Here is a 13,391-nt window from a genome sequence, read left to right on the forward strand (position 1 = left end):
TGCCCAACCCAGTGAATTGTCCACCTTGTGAGGGGTCTTTTCAATTGTTTTTTTAATAGATCTTATGAATCCTAGTATGGTCATTCGAAAGTCCATCTAGTATTTTTATATGATAGGAAAAAGAAAGATGCATATTGTGCATCTTTTCTTTAGGTCCTGGGCCTGTAGGTAGTTACTGGCTAGTATCTATGGTGGAAAATGTTGTTTTACCATGGGTGTTTTAGGTGCCATTCTATGTGTATGTCAGAGCTATCCATTTTTGTAAATCCAAAGGGGCAAATAGAGAGCAATTAAACCTTTCTCCAGGAGGTGGTTAAGAGGTTGAACATAAATACAGTAACACACAGTAATCAGACTCACTAATCGATATCTGTTAGGGGTATACCTTTAAAAAAAGCTTGAACGTTATTGAATAAACCGCAATAATGCGAGTGGCTCTCCCAAAGAATATCTTCTGATGTTTTCGGGGACACTGTGCATTAACACACTTGTACAATGCCCTACGAAGTGATAATGGAAAGTTAGCAACTCTAATTGGGACATTTTTGGAGAAAAAAAATAACTGAATTTGTCTCATGGATCATTTCTCTCTCTTTCTGTCTTTTTTCTCTCTCTGAATTTGGCTCTCTGTCTCTATTTCATTCTTCCTCCTGGTCTTTCTGGGTCTCGCTCTCTCTCTTGCAGTTTCTCTTTTCCTGTTTCTCTCTTGTAATGTCTCACCATGTCTCTCTCCACCTGTCTCCATCTGTATCTCTGTCTATACTCATGCTTTTCTCTTACTCTCACTCCCTACCTCTGTCTCATTGGCTCTCCCTATATCTTTCTACATTTCTATCTGTTCTTTACTTTCTGTATCTTTTTTTCCCTCTCATGTCTATACTCGTCTTTCGCTCTTTTTCTCTCATTGTCTTTGAATTCTGTCTTTCTTTTTTTCCATATCCCAGTCTGTCTCTTGTCCTTCTCTTTTCTCTCAGTGTCTGTCCCTGGCTTTTTCTCTCTTTCCATGTCTCGTCTCCCCATGTCTGTCTCTCTGTATCTTGCTGTATTTGTTTATCGCTATCCCTGTTTTCAGGTCTCGCCTGGTGTTGCAGCGTGCATGCGTTGCTTGCTCTGCAAGGGCTTCTTGGAATCAATACGGTTTCAGAGGTGGTGTTTCGGCTCCGCCCGTAATTTTGGTTGGTTTGCGTCATAAGTTAGGCTAAACGGTGTCTTTTCATTGTAAAGGAGGCTTTTTAGTCCCTCCTGGTTACTACCCTGTCCTCTTTTAGCCCTGTCCACCCGAACTGGATCTTTTACTGGCGGCGTGACACTGTGTCTTTTAAGTAGCCGCTAAGTCCTTTTTTCTTTCATTAGCGCGATGGCAACGCCCTGTAGAGGAGCCTTCCGTTGTGTGATCCCTGATCTGCGTACAGCACCAAGCACATCGCGGGCTCGGTACAGAAGGTGTGATCCGTGATCTGCCTATAGCTGGCAACGCCCTGGAGAGGAGGCCTCCGTTGTGTGATCCCTGATCTGCGTACAGCGCCGAGCGCACCATGCGCTTGGTACAGAAGGTGTGATCTGTGATCTGCCAATAGCACCTTGTGCAGAGAAAGTGTGATGACGTAGTCAGTTATCCATGTACAGCGCTGAGCGCACCGCCGGCTCAGGAGTGAAGGTGTGATGCTGTCATCAGTGGTAAGCTTATAGCGGCAAGTGCAGTGAAGTGTAATGATGCAGTCAGTTATCCACGTACAGCGCGAGCGCACCGCGTGCTGTCCAGTTAACGTATGATCATTGATGTGATCAGTTAGCCAGTGCTTAATTGTAAAAGTAAGTGAGGGTGCCAGCAACCCTGCTTCCAAGCTGGCGGCCGGGCCATAGATCGTCAGAGCTCTATAAGTCAAAGCTGCGAGTCTGCATCCACTACAGACACCCCCTGTCTCTTCACTCGCCCAGGGCCCCACCTGGCTTCGTCCCGTTATACTTGTCACGCTTCTCCCGTCTTCCCGTTCAGTGTTTTCACTCAGAAATATGTAACGGGTAAAAACAAGTGTCCCAGAACGGCCCCCAAGAATGAGTGCTGGTGCACCCCCATGTGTCACGTGACTGGGGTCTGGTGCAGGTAGGAATGCTTTAAACTCCAGCAGTTTCATCAGCTGCCCACCCGGACCATGTGACCTGAGGGACGGGAGTAAAGCCCAGCAGCTGGATGCCTGCTGAGTGAGTCACCGGTGAGGGCCTGGGGCCCTTAAAGAGGCTGAGATCTAGGGGGGAGGAGAAGAGAGGAGCGTGAGAGATGGCACACGAGGCAAAGAGACACGAGACACTAAACACTGGAGTGTGAAGTGTGGCACTAGGTTTCCAAGGCACTTCTTGCTACGGAGGAGCTCTGCAGGGGCTTATGGCAGGGGCTTTCCTGCTCGCCTCGAGGCCCGGGTCAGCAGGGACGGTGCGTCCATTGGGGCGTTGGGGCATTGCCCCCCCGCCCGCAGCTCCCCCGGCATCTCTGAACTTAAGTAAACTCTCAGTTTACTTAAGTTCAGAGACGCCGAGGGAGAGCAACTGACAATCATGTTAATCAGCATGATGTCAGACCGCCCACCCCCTTCAGAGTCTGATGGGGGTAGGCGGTCTGGTGTCATGTTGACTGACATGCATTGTCAGTCAGACCGTCTCCAGGGGCATGCAGCAGCACAATGCACAAGTGCGCATGAGTGGGGACGGAGGGCGAATTTTCGCACCGTGCCCAGTCATGCGCACTTGTGTTTGCACTGGCTTGCGCATGCCCATTAGGAGAGTGAGGGTTGAGTAAAGGCTCAAATCTCGTTCTCCTAATGGGCAGACGGCCGGAGAGTAATCATGCCCTCAGCCAATCCTGGCACTGCCAGCAGCGCCAGGATTGGCTAAGAGGGGTTGCCACTTGCCAGCAGTGATGTGCGGCTGTTCCTGAGTGTTGGCGCCAATGGACCCGAAGCGGCGCGGACCTGATCAGGTAGGATTTCTTTATTTTATTTTGAAACTCCCCCCATCCCGCGCGACACCCCCGCGCGACACCCCACCCCTGCGAGCTTTGTAATATTTTGTAAACCCCTCCCGCCTCCCCCCTAACCCCACCACGCGCACCCCTCGTGACCGCCCCCCCCCCCCCCCCCCCCCGCAGCTACCCATCATGTCGCCCACGGGCCATGACTGTTTCCTACTGCCTTTACATTTTGTCTCTTGCTGTAACATCTACTGAAAAGTTGCAAAGTGGAGCAACTTTGCATGCTTAGGTAGGAGTAAAATTATGTATGGTGCGTCTATTACTATTTTATGAAGATTGTCCATCTGTCATTGCCATCAAATTAATGACTAAATAAGTTGAGTCGATTCTTCACCATTTTCGTTTAGGAGCCCAGGTAGCTGGGTAACTGATTGGGGGATGTGGAAGGGGAGTTAAAAATGCCAGAGCAGACTGGGCTGCTTCGCTCAGGAGTTATGAAGGGAAGACTTTTCAGTATTTTCCTATTTTCCAAATAACTCCTGTAGCAGAGATTTGTTTTTAGAAAATAGAAAATCTGATTCCCCGACATGGTGGAAGGTTATGAGTTTTTTCTGGATGACGTTGATTACGCTGCTCTGTTTATTCTCGCGATGGTAAGGGCGGCGTGGGCTCCACCTTAGGTAGAAATAGAACCCCTACCCCCTGCACACTACATAAAGCTGTGCATAAAAGAGATTGACCAGTGCATCCATCAATTTTTGATGCACGCTTCTTTAACACCACTCTTTAAATGACCCCATCAGCGATCGGTGCTGGCAGTTGCCCATTTACACTGTGGATGTTGAGAACTTGCATGAACCCCTCGCCCACTTTTAATTTTATGCGTCATTGATATGTGTGATTTTATTACCACTGTGCACTGGAAAGTATTTGAAAAATCTGAAAAATGTTATAGCTATGTGCGCTTAAACTTGCTTCGCGTTTCTTACAGCAAGGCAATTTGCAGAACAGTCTGCTAGAGCCCTTTGCTTATGAGACATACACAAGTCCCTCCTCTTCAGAGAAGGGTAGCATTACTTGCCTTTTACAGCTTGAAGCTCGTATGAAACATCGGATAGTATTGCGGTTGACGTACACAGAGAGCTGGGGCCCATTTCTTCACTGATGTAAAATATATGTATACTGTCTCAAAGTCAGCAAGTTTCTCTCTGTAGCAGAGGAGTTACAAAGTCGGAGAGTTTGTTTGAACAATGGGAGTATGTTGTCTAGCCCACGCCACTAAGTGTGCAGTAGGTGTTTTTCGAAAATGACGCTCTGCCTGCCTGGAGTGGAGGGGGAGCTCATGGGAAGGAGGGAGTTTTGGGGGAGGGTATATATGCCACTGAATGATGAAGGGGTTACGCCGCGTGCAGCAGTTGTGGCAAGCCATTGCGCGCTCCAGCTATCTGTGAGGAAGTCTTTCTTTGACATAGGGCCGACATGGCAACGTATGGCCCTGTCACGCCGCGTTCATGGGTAAGGCATTGGTTATAGTGGTTATCGACCAAGCAAGGGTTTATGACGTGGATTGTTTATTGTTGTTCCATATAACAGATTGCTTGTCACGTGTCTAAGAAACAATGTGCCGTTTTTCAACATTTTTTAAGTTTTTAACGACCTAGCATTTGGCAGTGCTGGCAGAGGCAGTGGGTGGTACAGGTAGCAGTTGTCTCCGGAGATCTGTATGTGATCTACAGGTTCTTATGTCAGTAAGGTTGACTCAGACTTTCATCTTTCTGAAGTCACTAAAATGAGTACCAATTTCAATTGGATAATAATCATATATAAAATATGCTGTGTAAAGTGTTTTAGATTAAGGCACTATAATGAATACCAGATTATTATATTCGCCTGCGGTAACGTAATAAACGGAACCTTCATTTTTGTACATTTGAATGGTTGCTGGCATTGCAGTAAACACTGACACTGTGAGTTCTCGAGAGAGTGAAACATTTTTGCATGGAATGTCTCGAGTCTGTGTGCATCTTGAACTGAGCCCTGAGAAAAGAAAGCTTCTTCACAAATTTGTGGCTGCCAATTCATGTGTGAACGGATAAGAACACCTGCCTCTTAGTATTATCTTCTTGCTTGAGCACTGCAAATTCAGAAATACATTGTTAACTCTTTCTGTGGCAACCGTCAAATAGTCTTGCTAGGTGTGTGCATTTTTTATTCGCCTGGGTTGGTAAAATGGTACACTGATGCAAACGTGTATGGGTGTGCCCTGACTGAATCAGGGGCAGACATGAATGGAAGGCCTCTGAGAGATAGGAGACATTTGTCAAATTTACAGTGGACAGATACGATGCATTAAAACACGTTTTGAGTACATTTATAAAGCGCTTAAAGCAGTATGTTTTGTTTAACAATCTTTTTGCTGTCCATGCCATCACACCCTTCATGAGGGCCTCACAGTAACTGTTGAACAAATTAATGCAAGAAGATACAGGGCAGTTTTTAATGTGTTTAATGTTGCAAGATTATACGTTCCCACTGCTTAATAAGCCTTGCTTTATCGCTGCATTCATTTGCTTTAAAATGCACCATTTGCAATCTTTTTTACATTTCTTTCTCAGGAGACGGACTCTCCCTAGACCCCAGGTTTGTCCATTGAACTTGTTCACATCGCTAACTAGTGTTTGCTATTGGAAAGGGTAGAGCCTACGCAGTCTTGTTTAGTACCCTAGCCCCCTTCAGAAGTCAGACTTGCTTGGCAACACAGAAATTCTCTGAAATAATGTATGAGTTTTCTTTTATGAATGCCTAGAAAAATTGAATTTTTAGTCCATTTATCACAGAAATAGTGCTGAAAATCGCACCAATAAGATGCCAATTTTTTAAAAGTGTCTTCACGGGGGAGACCCCCCCCCCGAACCCTCCTTATTGCCGTCGGACTCGCGTGCTGCACTCGCTCGCATACGTTGATTCGTTCTGCATACGCATCACCAGTTTCAAATTCCACCAGCCACCACTGCGGGCCAGACTCTCACTCCCTCCAGTCTCCAGTGTTGAAAAACCTCTCCCTTGGAGAAACTCCCTCCCTCCAGTGAATGAAAACCTCTCCCTCGGAGAAGATTAGTCCCTCCAACCTCCAGTGAATGAAAACCTCTCCCTCAGAGAACAGTGAAAAGTGTGCATGTGTCCGATGGCCTGCCATAAGAAAGGCATTCAATTTAGGAACTCTACTCCCAAAGAAGAGGCTGTGTAGTGAAGTTGTCCTGGTAAACAGCATTCATTTTAACCCCTTCCCCGCTCATGATGGAACCGCTCCGTCATGAGCCACGGTTGGCGTGTGCTCATGACGGAGCGGTTCCGTCATGCCACGACCGTTGGCGGCCGCTCCGCCCACGCGGCGCTGTTTCCCCGCCTGTGCGGGGGGACAACGCAACTGGGCGGAGTCATGACGGAACCGTTCCATCATGAGCACAGCTCAACCGTGGCTCATGACGGAGCGGCTCCGTCATGAGCACAGCGCCACCTCGCTGCCCCCCCCGCACCCCCCAGCGCTGCGGCAGAATTCCCGCCGCAGCGAAGGGGTTAAGATCCCTTAAAAGCTGCTGCTGTCAAGATCACGCGTATCCAGAAGTTCTCCGGGTCACCAGTAAATCAGTGTACTTGCAGCAGCGCACTCTGTGTAAACTCAGGTCGCTATCTTCAATCAGCGTAAAGCAGCTTAGGAGGTGAATGTGCCTGCTGCAGAGCATTGCCCATAAAGTGAACCCCCAGATTTCCATTCAGTGGACTCGTGAGTTTATTAGAGATCTTTGTAGATCACACGGCAGGCGTGTGGTTCAGCCGTGATAAAATGCTCCTTGTCTGCACCAACTACACCTGTAAACCAGTAATGTAAACGTCTGTATACCTGTAGGAATTAACTCAACGTTTCGTTATTATACATGTGATACAATGGTTTGCGCTGGGTAGTAATAGATACTTATTAATGTCACTAAATACTTCAGTGTCGTCGAGTGCTGGACACACGCATGACATCACCATATAGCACAAGCATTTACAATGCAATAGGTCTCGCATTTATACGAGTTTAAGCTATTGGCATTGTAAATGACAATGCCTTTTAGTTATGTTTTAAAAACGAAAACAAAAATAAAAGGCATTGTCATTTGCAATGTTAATAGCTCAAACTTGTGTAAATGCGAGACCTATTGCATTTCCGATGCTTGTTTTGTCTCTATCGTCCTTTCTGTCTATGTCTGCCCCTGTCTTTCTCTCCCTGTCTTTCACTGCCTTTCTCTAGCCTTTCCTTAATGTCTTGGACAAACTGTTCTCGTGCTTATAGGTTTTAGGTTTATTTTTGTGTTGTATGAAACATAAAAAGTTTTGGCTGTAAAAAGCTGGGAATGATCTGACGTAGAATTGGAAAGTTTAGGGGGGGCTTGGGGGTGTTGGTATTTCATGTCATATGCAAACTGAGAACGCTTTGGGTGTGTAATGATGTGAACAGCCTTAGCCTTTCTTAATTATGCCCACAGTGTCAAGTAATTGGCCAGACCTGCGGGGCAGCAGGAGTATTTTGTTGGTGTCTTCTTTGCTCATCTGGAGGACACCAGACCGTTCGTTTTTTAAAATATTTACCTGAATAGAACTTCTGAAGAGCAATACGTTCTTTCAGAGCAGAAGGGAAGCAAAGCCATTATTGTAAGGGTTTAATTAACCGAATGTATTGGTCTTTTGAACATCTTGACATATTCCATAAAAAATAATGCTGTTGTTTTCCTTTACAGTGCCTTCCATACACTCCTTGAAGCCACGTGTCGTCACCCCAACTTGGATACAAGAGTTTGTCTATTGTCAAGCACGTGACCTGGTTGGCTGAAACTTTTGTTACACGTACAATCCAAGGACAAAACTCTGCACATCAAATTTAATTGCATCTGTGACGATGGAGATAATCGTAAAAGTTTTACAAGTCTGTGTGGGGATGCTTGTACTTCCGATTCATGTACTGGCTTTCCTGGGACTTTGGAAGCCACTGTTTCAGAAGGTTTTTCCTTACATAATGCAACATCTAACCGTGGTTTTCAACCGAAAGATGGGGGACCACAAAAAAGACCTTTTCAGCAACCTGTCGGAGTTTGCTGGCAGTTCCGGAGAGCTAACGGTCCTTGAGGTTGGCTGTGGCAGTGGTGCAAACTTCCAGTTTTACCCGCGAGGTTGCAAAGTCATCTGTGTTGATCCAAACCCAAATTTTCAGAAGTATCTAAGCAAGAGCGTTGCAGAAAATGAGCATGTGCGTTTTGAGCGCTTCCTGGTAGCTTCTGGAGAACATATGACCCAAGTGGCGAGTGGCTCTGTTGACGTGGTAGTGTGTACCCTGGTGCTGTGCTCGGTGAAGAGTGTGGAGGTGTTCCTAAAAGAAGTCATCCGCGTCCTCAGACCTGTGAGTACACTGCAATGCAATACACTTTTACACTGCAGGGCGGTGCAGCTGGGAGGAGTGGTGAAGGGTTACATTTAACATGGGTGAACGAAGTGGTGGTAAAATAGATGGCCAATTTTAAGGAATTTCAGTTCTATTCATCATCATCGTCTTTATTCGGTCAAAAAATATTAGACCATAAAAGCACAATACAAATGTACAACATAAATATAAAAGATAAAATACTATCGAACCTGTTACGTATTATATCGACTCATGTATAAAAATAGCAACGTGGGGGGCGTGGCCGGGAAAGATGGCCGAGCGGACGTGATCCGTCTCGGCTCCCGGTCCGCACACTGGTTTACCCGACTACAAGGCTGCCAACGATCGTCGAAGCTGAGAGAAACTGCTTGGGTCCCACGAATGCCTCTCTGAAGAGCGGACAGGGCAGCAATCTGCCGGGTTCCGGCGAGGCCGGGCTCCGATCGGGAGCCGGCAACATGGCGGCGCCCGGGCCGAGTCTCCGTTGAGAGTGGGGAGCGATCCCGAGCCGACTCTACCTCTAAGATCCCTCCGGCGGGAGGCTGTCCGGACCGCAGCTGGGTGAGGCGCCCACCGGCGCTAGAAAACACAGGACGGCCACCCCTGGTCCAACGGTTCCACCGTGAGGTACGCGGTGGGCTTGTCCGACCCGGCTGGGTCACTGCGGCGGCGCCATTCTGGAGCCCTGTGAAGGAGGCGGAAGGGGGCTGCGGCGTGCATACGGCCGGGGGGGGGGGGGTTATCCCCCCAAGACATGTAGCCGGAGGAGGGAGACGGCACGATTCGAGGGCCGACCGATGAGTGGAGAGCGGACTGGCATGCCTGACTCAAACATGGCGGCCGGGGCCTAACGCGTCCAGCAGAGCACGGATTACCAGACACAAGCAGGGGACTACCTCTCCAGAGGCACGAGTATGTGGGTCCCGAAGGAGGCGAGGCCTGAACTGGGGCTGCCCACCTTGGCGAGTGAGGAGCGGGTGTGGGTCGGGCTGTGCATAACGGCGGGAGGGCCTCCCCGCGGGGCTACACCGTCTTCCCAGGCCTGAGGGAACCACGGCCACCAAACAGTCACCGAGTGGACGTCCTCCCCCCTTGGGCCCTCTGACCTGCCTGGGGCCCGCCAACTGGCGGCAACAGGCGGTCCCGACACTGATCCTGGCACCTCAGGAAAACACACCCGGCCCTTATTGATACCACGGACTCGACGACCGCCCACAACTTGAGGTGTTTGGCCCCAGTAGCGGCGTGACTTTATGTCTCCCAAGAAGGTTATCCCGAAGACGACCGCAACGGTTTCCTCCTTCGTTGGGACGACGGACAAGGCTCCGGCCGTGGTGACGGACAGGCTCACCGACGCCATGGCGCTAACCAAGGAGGACCTACTAGCTTCCCTACAGGTATTTAAGACCGACCTCCGCAAGGAACTGGGCCAGGACATCCAAGAGGCCATCGGCCAGCTGCGTTCGGACTTGCAGGGTCAACTGGCGGGGATCCAACGGGACGTCGATTCTGTGGGCACTAGAGTGCTTGACCTAGAGACTCAATCCCAGGCCTTAGAACACAAAGCATCGGCCTGCTCCCGCCAACTGATCGACCTGCAAGATCAGCTTCACTAGACCCAACTGAAGGCCGAGGATTTAGAGAATAGGGCCCGGTGGGACAACATCCGCATCCGCTTTCTGGAGGAAAAGGCAGAGGGTCCGGACTTGGAGGCTTTTCTGGAGGGTCTCTTTGCGGAGGTTCTGAAGCCCCAGGTGCTGAAAATCAAACTGGATCGGGCCCACTGGGTTGGTCACCTCCAGGTCGGAGAGAAGAAACGCCCTCGCGACATACTAGCGAAATTTCACTCGCATAAAGCTAAGGAGGTGGTTCTGTCGGCCGTTAGGGCCATGTCTGAGGTTTCTTTCCAAGGTTATTCCTGTGCTCTCTATCAAGACCTGGCCCCTGCCACTCTAGCCAGGAGACAACAGTTTCGCCCCATAACAGCACACCTGAGGGATGAGAAGATCCGTTATCGATGGACCTTCCCATTTGGTCTCTCATTTGAATATAAGAACAAACTGCGACATGTTACGGAACTTTGGGCTGGACTTGCCCTGTTGGGGCTTCCGACGTCTGGAGCGGGCACGGCGCCCCCCGATGGCCCCGGGGGGGCCCAGGCGGGAGGGGCCTCCTCTTCTTGGGTCACGGCGGGTCGCTCACCGCGCTGATGAAGATTCCACTGGGATGGCCATGTGATTGGTTCTACGGAGGCGGTCCTATTCCTGGCCCGGGCCTGACTGGGTTAGAGGGGGACCTCATGGGGTGCCCTGATCCGGGGGGAGTCCCCCCCCCCCCCCCCCCCCCCCCTGAAACGAACCTTACTGAATCTTTGAGCTCTTTGTTGGTTTGTAGCACTGTTGGCAGTCTCATTTTTTTTTTTCTGTTAGTACATCGGGTTGGGTGGCGGACGGGATCCCCACGCTCTGCCCGAAATCAATGTTACCACATGGAGAGTTTTTGGCTCTCTGGGTATTGTATTTCTACTCTTTCTTCTCTTTCCTCTCCTTTTCTTCTTTTCCAGGGGTCGGGTCGGGGGGTCACCACCACGAAAATGGGTGCGGTGGGGATGGAGTGCTGGGAGGGGATGTGCTGCGCACGGGGGTCTGGAGCGGGCGGCAGGGCTGAATTTATGTAATGGTTATCACAATTGGAACATGGAATGTTAAGGGCCTTAACTCCCCCCATAAACGCCAAAAGGTGTGGAAATTCCTGACGGACCACCATTTGGACATTATTGCTCTACAGGAGACCCACCTACGGCGGGTGGATGAGCTGCGGCTCAAACATAGACAGTTCCCACTCATTTATCGCTCCTAGGCGACGACCAAACATCGGGGAGTGGCCCTCCTTTTCCATTCCAGAGCGAAATTCCAACCTCTAGACGTAGCCTCTGATAAGGACGGGCGGTGGGTAATGGTTAAAGGCTCCCTACAGGGCAGGTTGTGCACCCTTGTCTCGATTTACGCCCCCAACACGGACAGGCAGGTTTCCTCGCTCCCCTTTTGTCCAGGTTGGGTTCTTTTGCAGAGGGGTCGGTTCTGGCTCCGGCAATATTAAAAGCACCCGACTTTCAGACATTTGCAGCTGCGTGCGTGTTATGGCTAAAATAGTGGGCCGATCAACCTGAACCCAACAACATGCACTTCTAGTGACCCAGACTGTTTCTTTACACTGTGTACAGACCAAGGTCGCTGCTCACTGTTTGGGATGTGAACAACAGACAGTTCTCATGTGAAGCAAAGTCGAGTAAGCATTTCTCAATTTAATAACATGTGACTACAGTGTCGTGTGCAAAAGCAGCAAAAGCGGCAAGATGGCTTTCTAACATCTAACACGGTTGTGCTAACTTAGCATTGTACATATATAGATAACGATCTTCACTACAGTAGGAGAAACTCATTAAAGAAAATAGTGCTTACAGACTAAATAAGACATGCCTTGTAACAACAGAAGTAAAAGGGTCAGTCCTCATGGGAGGTTACAAATGAAGACAAGGCAGTACTAAGGAGGGACTAACAAACCTATTAACGCATTAGAAGCCGGCATTTCCAAAGGACAATGAAAAAAGCCAATGACAAATATCGGCGAACTGTGGGCGGTCTTCAAGTCCATACTCGAATATGTCGTGCCTCGCAGAGCAGCACCTGTGCTACCCAGGCTCGACCGAAAAACTGAAAAAAATAATCTCCAGCAACTGTGCTGTGTTCAACTGTGGCCCGTCGCCTTTGTGTGCAAAACGTTTGAGTAAGATGTGGAAGTTTATGTCCCACTTATCAAGCTATTTTCAGTTCATACAACACTCTTTCACCTGCGGTGCTTCTCTTAAGCATGGGCTGACCACTTTGGTCTCCCATTGATTCTCACATTGCCTAGTCAGATGAAGCTGTGTATCTATCACTCATCCCAGTTCTGTCTGCTTCAGAAACTGAAATAAAGTTACTTCTGCATTCTGTGGTGCTTTTACAACATCACAGTCCAATCCCTTTTTGGTAATATGAGTGCATAAGTACGTAATTAACATGTGTATGTAATGAGCTCTTAATACTTCTGAAATGTGCATACCTTCCTTATAGGTTTCTGAAGAAATGGCAAAACATCAGTGAAAATCTCTTGAAAAATAGGGTGCCAAAACTACAGCCTCTTTGCTAAAGCCACCAATCACCTGGCCATTAGGGACATAAAAAACGTAACAACAACTGCCAGTACATACTACCTAGCTCATCAAATTTAATCAACGTGTAATTAAATTTGAGAGAAAACAATCTCTTCCAAACAGCGTCTACTACAAAGTTCATTGAGTCTTCTGCTGAGTTGTGCAATTCCCTCTCTGATTTTTTTCCCCTGAAAAAATGTAAAACACATGACTTCCCTTTGACATTAGAATAATACATTTCATGAAAGATTGTGATTTTGACCCACCCCAGGGACTTTGGACGAACTTCAGCCTATACTCAGTGGTCTTATTACTTTTCTTGCCCTTAAAATAAAATTGCACATGCACATCCTGCTTGTGCCCTGACCAGACGTCTAGACATCATAGCTCCTGCTCGACCTTTCTTGGATCAGCCAGTATCACTTACTACAGAAGTTCAAAAAGTAAGTCCTCTTTTGAAAAACATTCAGTGGCCCCTAAGCATCTTAACAACTTCCTACCCATCTTGTTGTTGCTTTTCCCTCTGAAATCCCTCATAACAAAGTCAGCTGCCAAATTTCCCCTTTCAGCAAAAGCAATTTACTTCTTTGCCATGCTTAAGCTGGATTCCTCCACTCCATGGTAAACAAGTCAAAAAAACGACGTAGCCTTAATTGCACTTTTTCAACAAGTAAACAGAAAACAGAGTGCCTATCTGCGCCAAACTGAATTACGAAAACCTTTTCCGGGAAACCACCTTCATAAATCAGTCAGTTTATTCATTTTCTAGC

The 13,391-nt window shown here is 48.4% G+C and overlaps 1 protein-coding gene across 1 annotated transcript in view; it reads left to right on the plus strand.

Moving 5' to 3' along the window:
- LOC146866291 (thiol S-methyltransferase TMT1A-like) overlaps positions 1 to 13,391 on the plus strand; it is a 245,322-nt gene that overhangs the window by 187,002 nt on the left and 44,929 nt on the right. The window contains exon 2 of the mRNA XM_085635295.1: positions 7,747 to 8,402. Within this exon, the coding sequence (XP_085491421.1) occupies positions 7,905 to 8,402 (498 nt within the window). The 5' untranslated portion in view covers positions 7,747 to 7,904. The remainder of the gene's footprint in view (positions 1 to 7,746; positions 8,403 to 13,391) is intronic.

The sequence above is a fragment of the Triturus cristatus genome, chromosome 2_1 (genome assembly GCF_964204655.1).
Source record: "Triturus cristatus chromosome 2_1, aTriCri1.1, whole genome shotgun sequence".
In the NCBI taxonomy this organism is placed as follows: domain Eukaryota; kingdom Metazoa; phylum Chordata; class Amphibia; order Caudata; family Salamandridae; genus Triturus; species Triturus cristatus.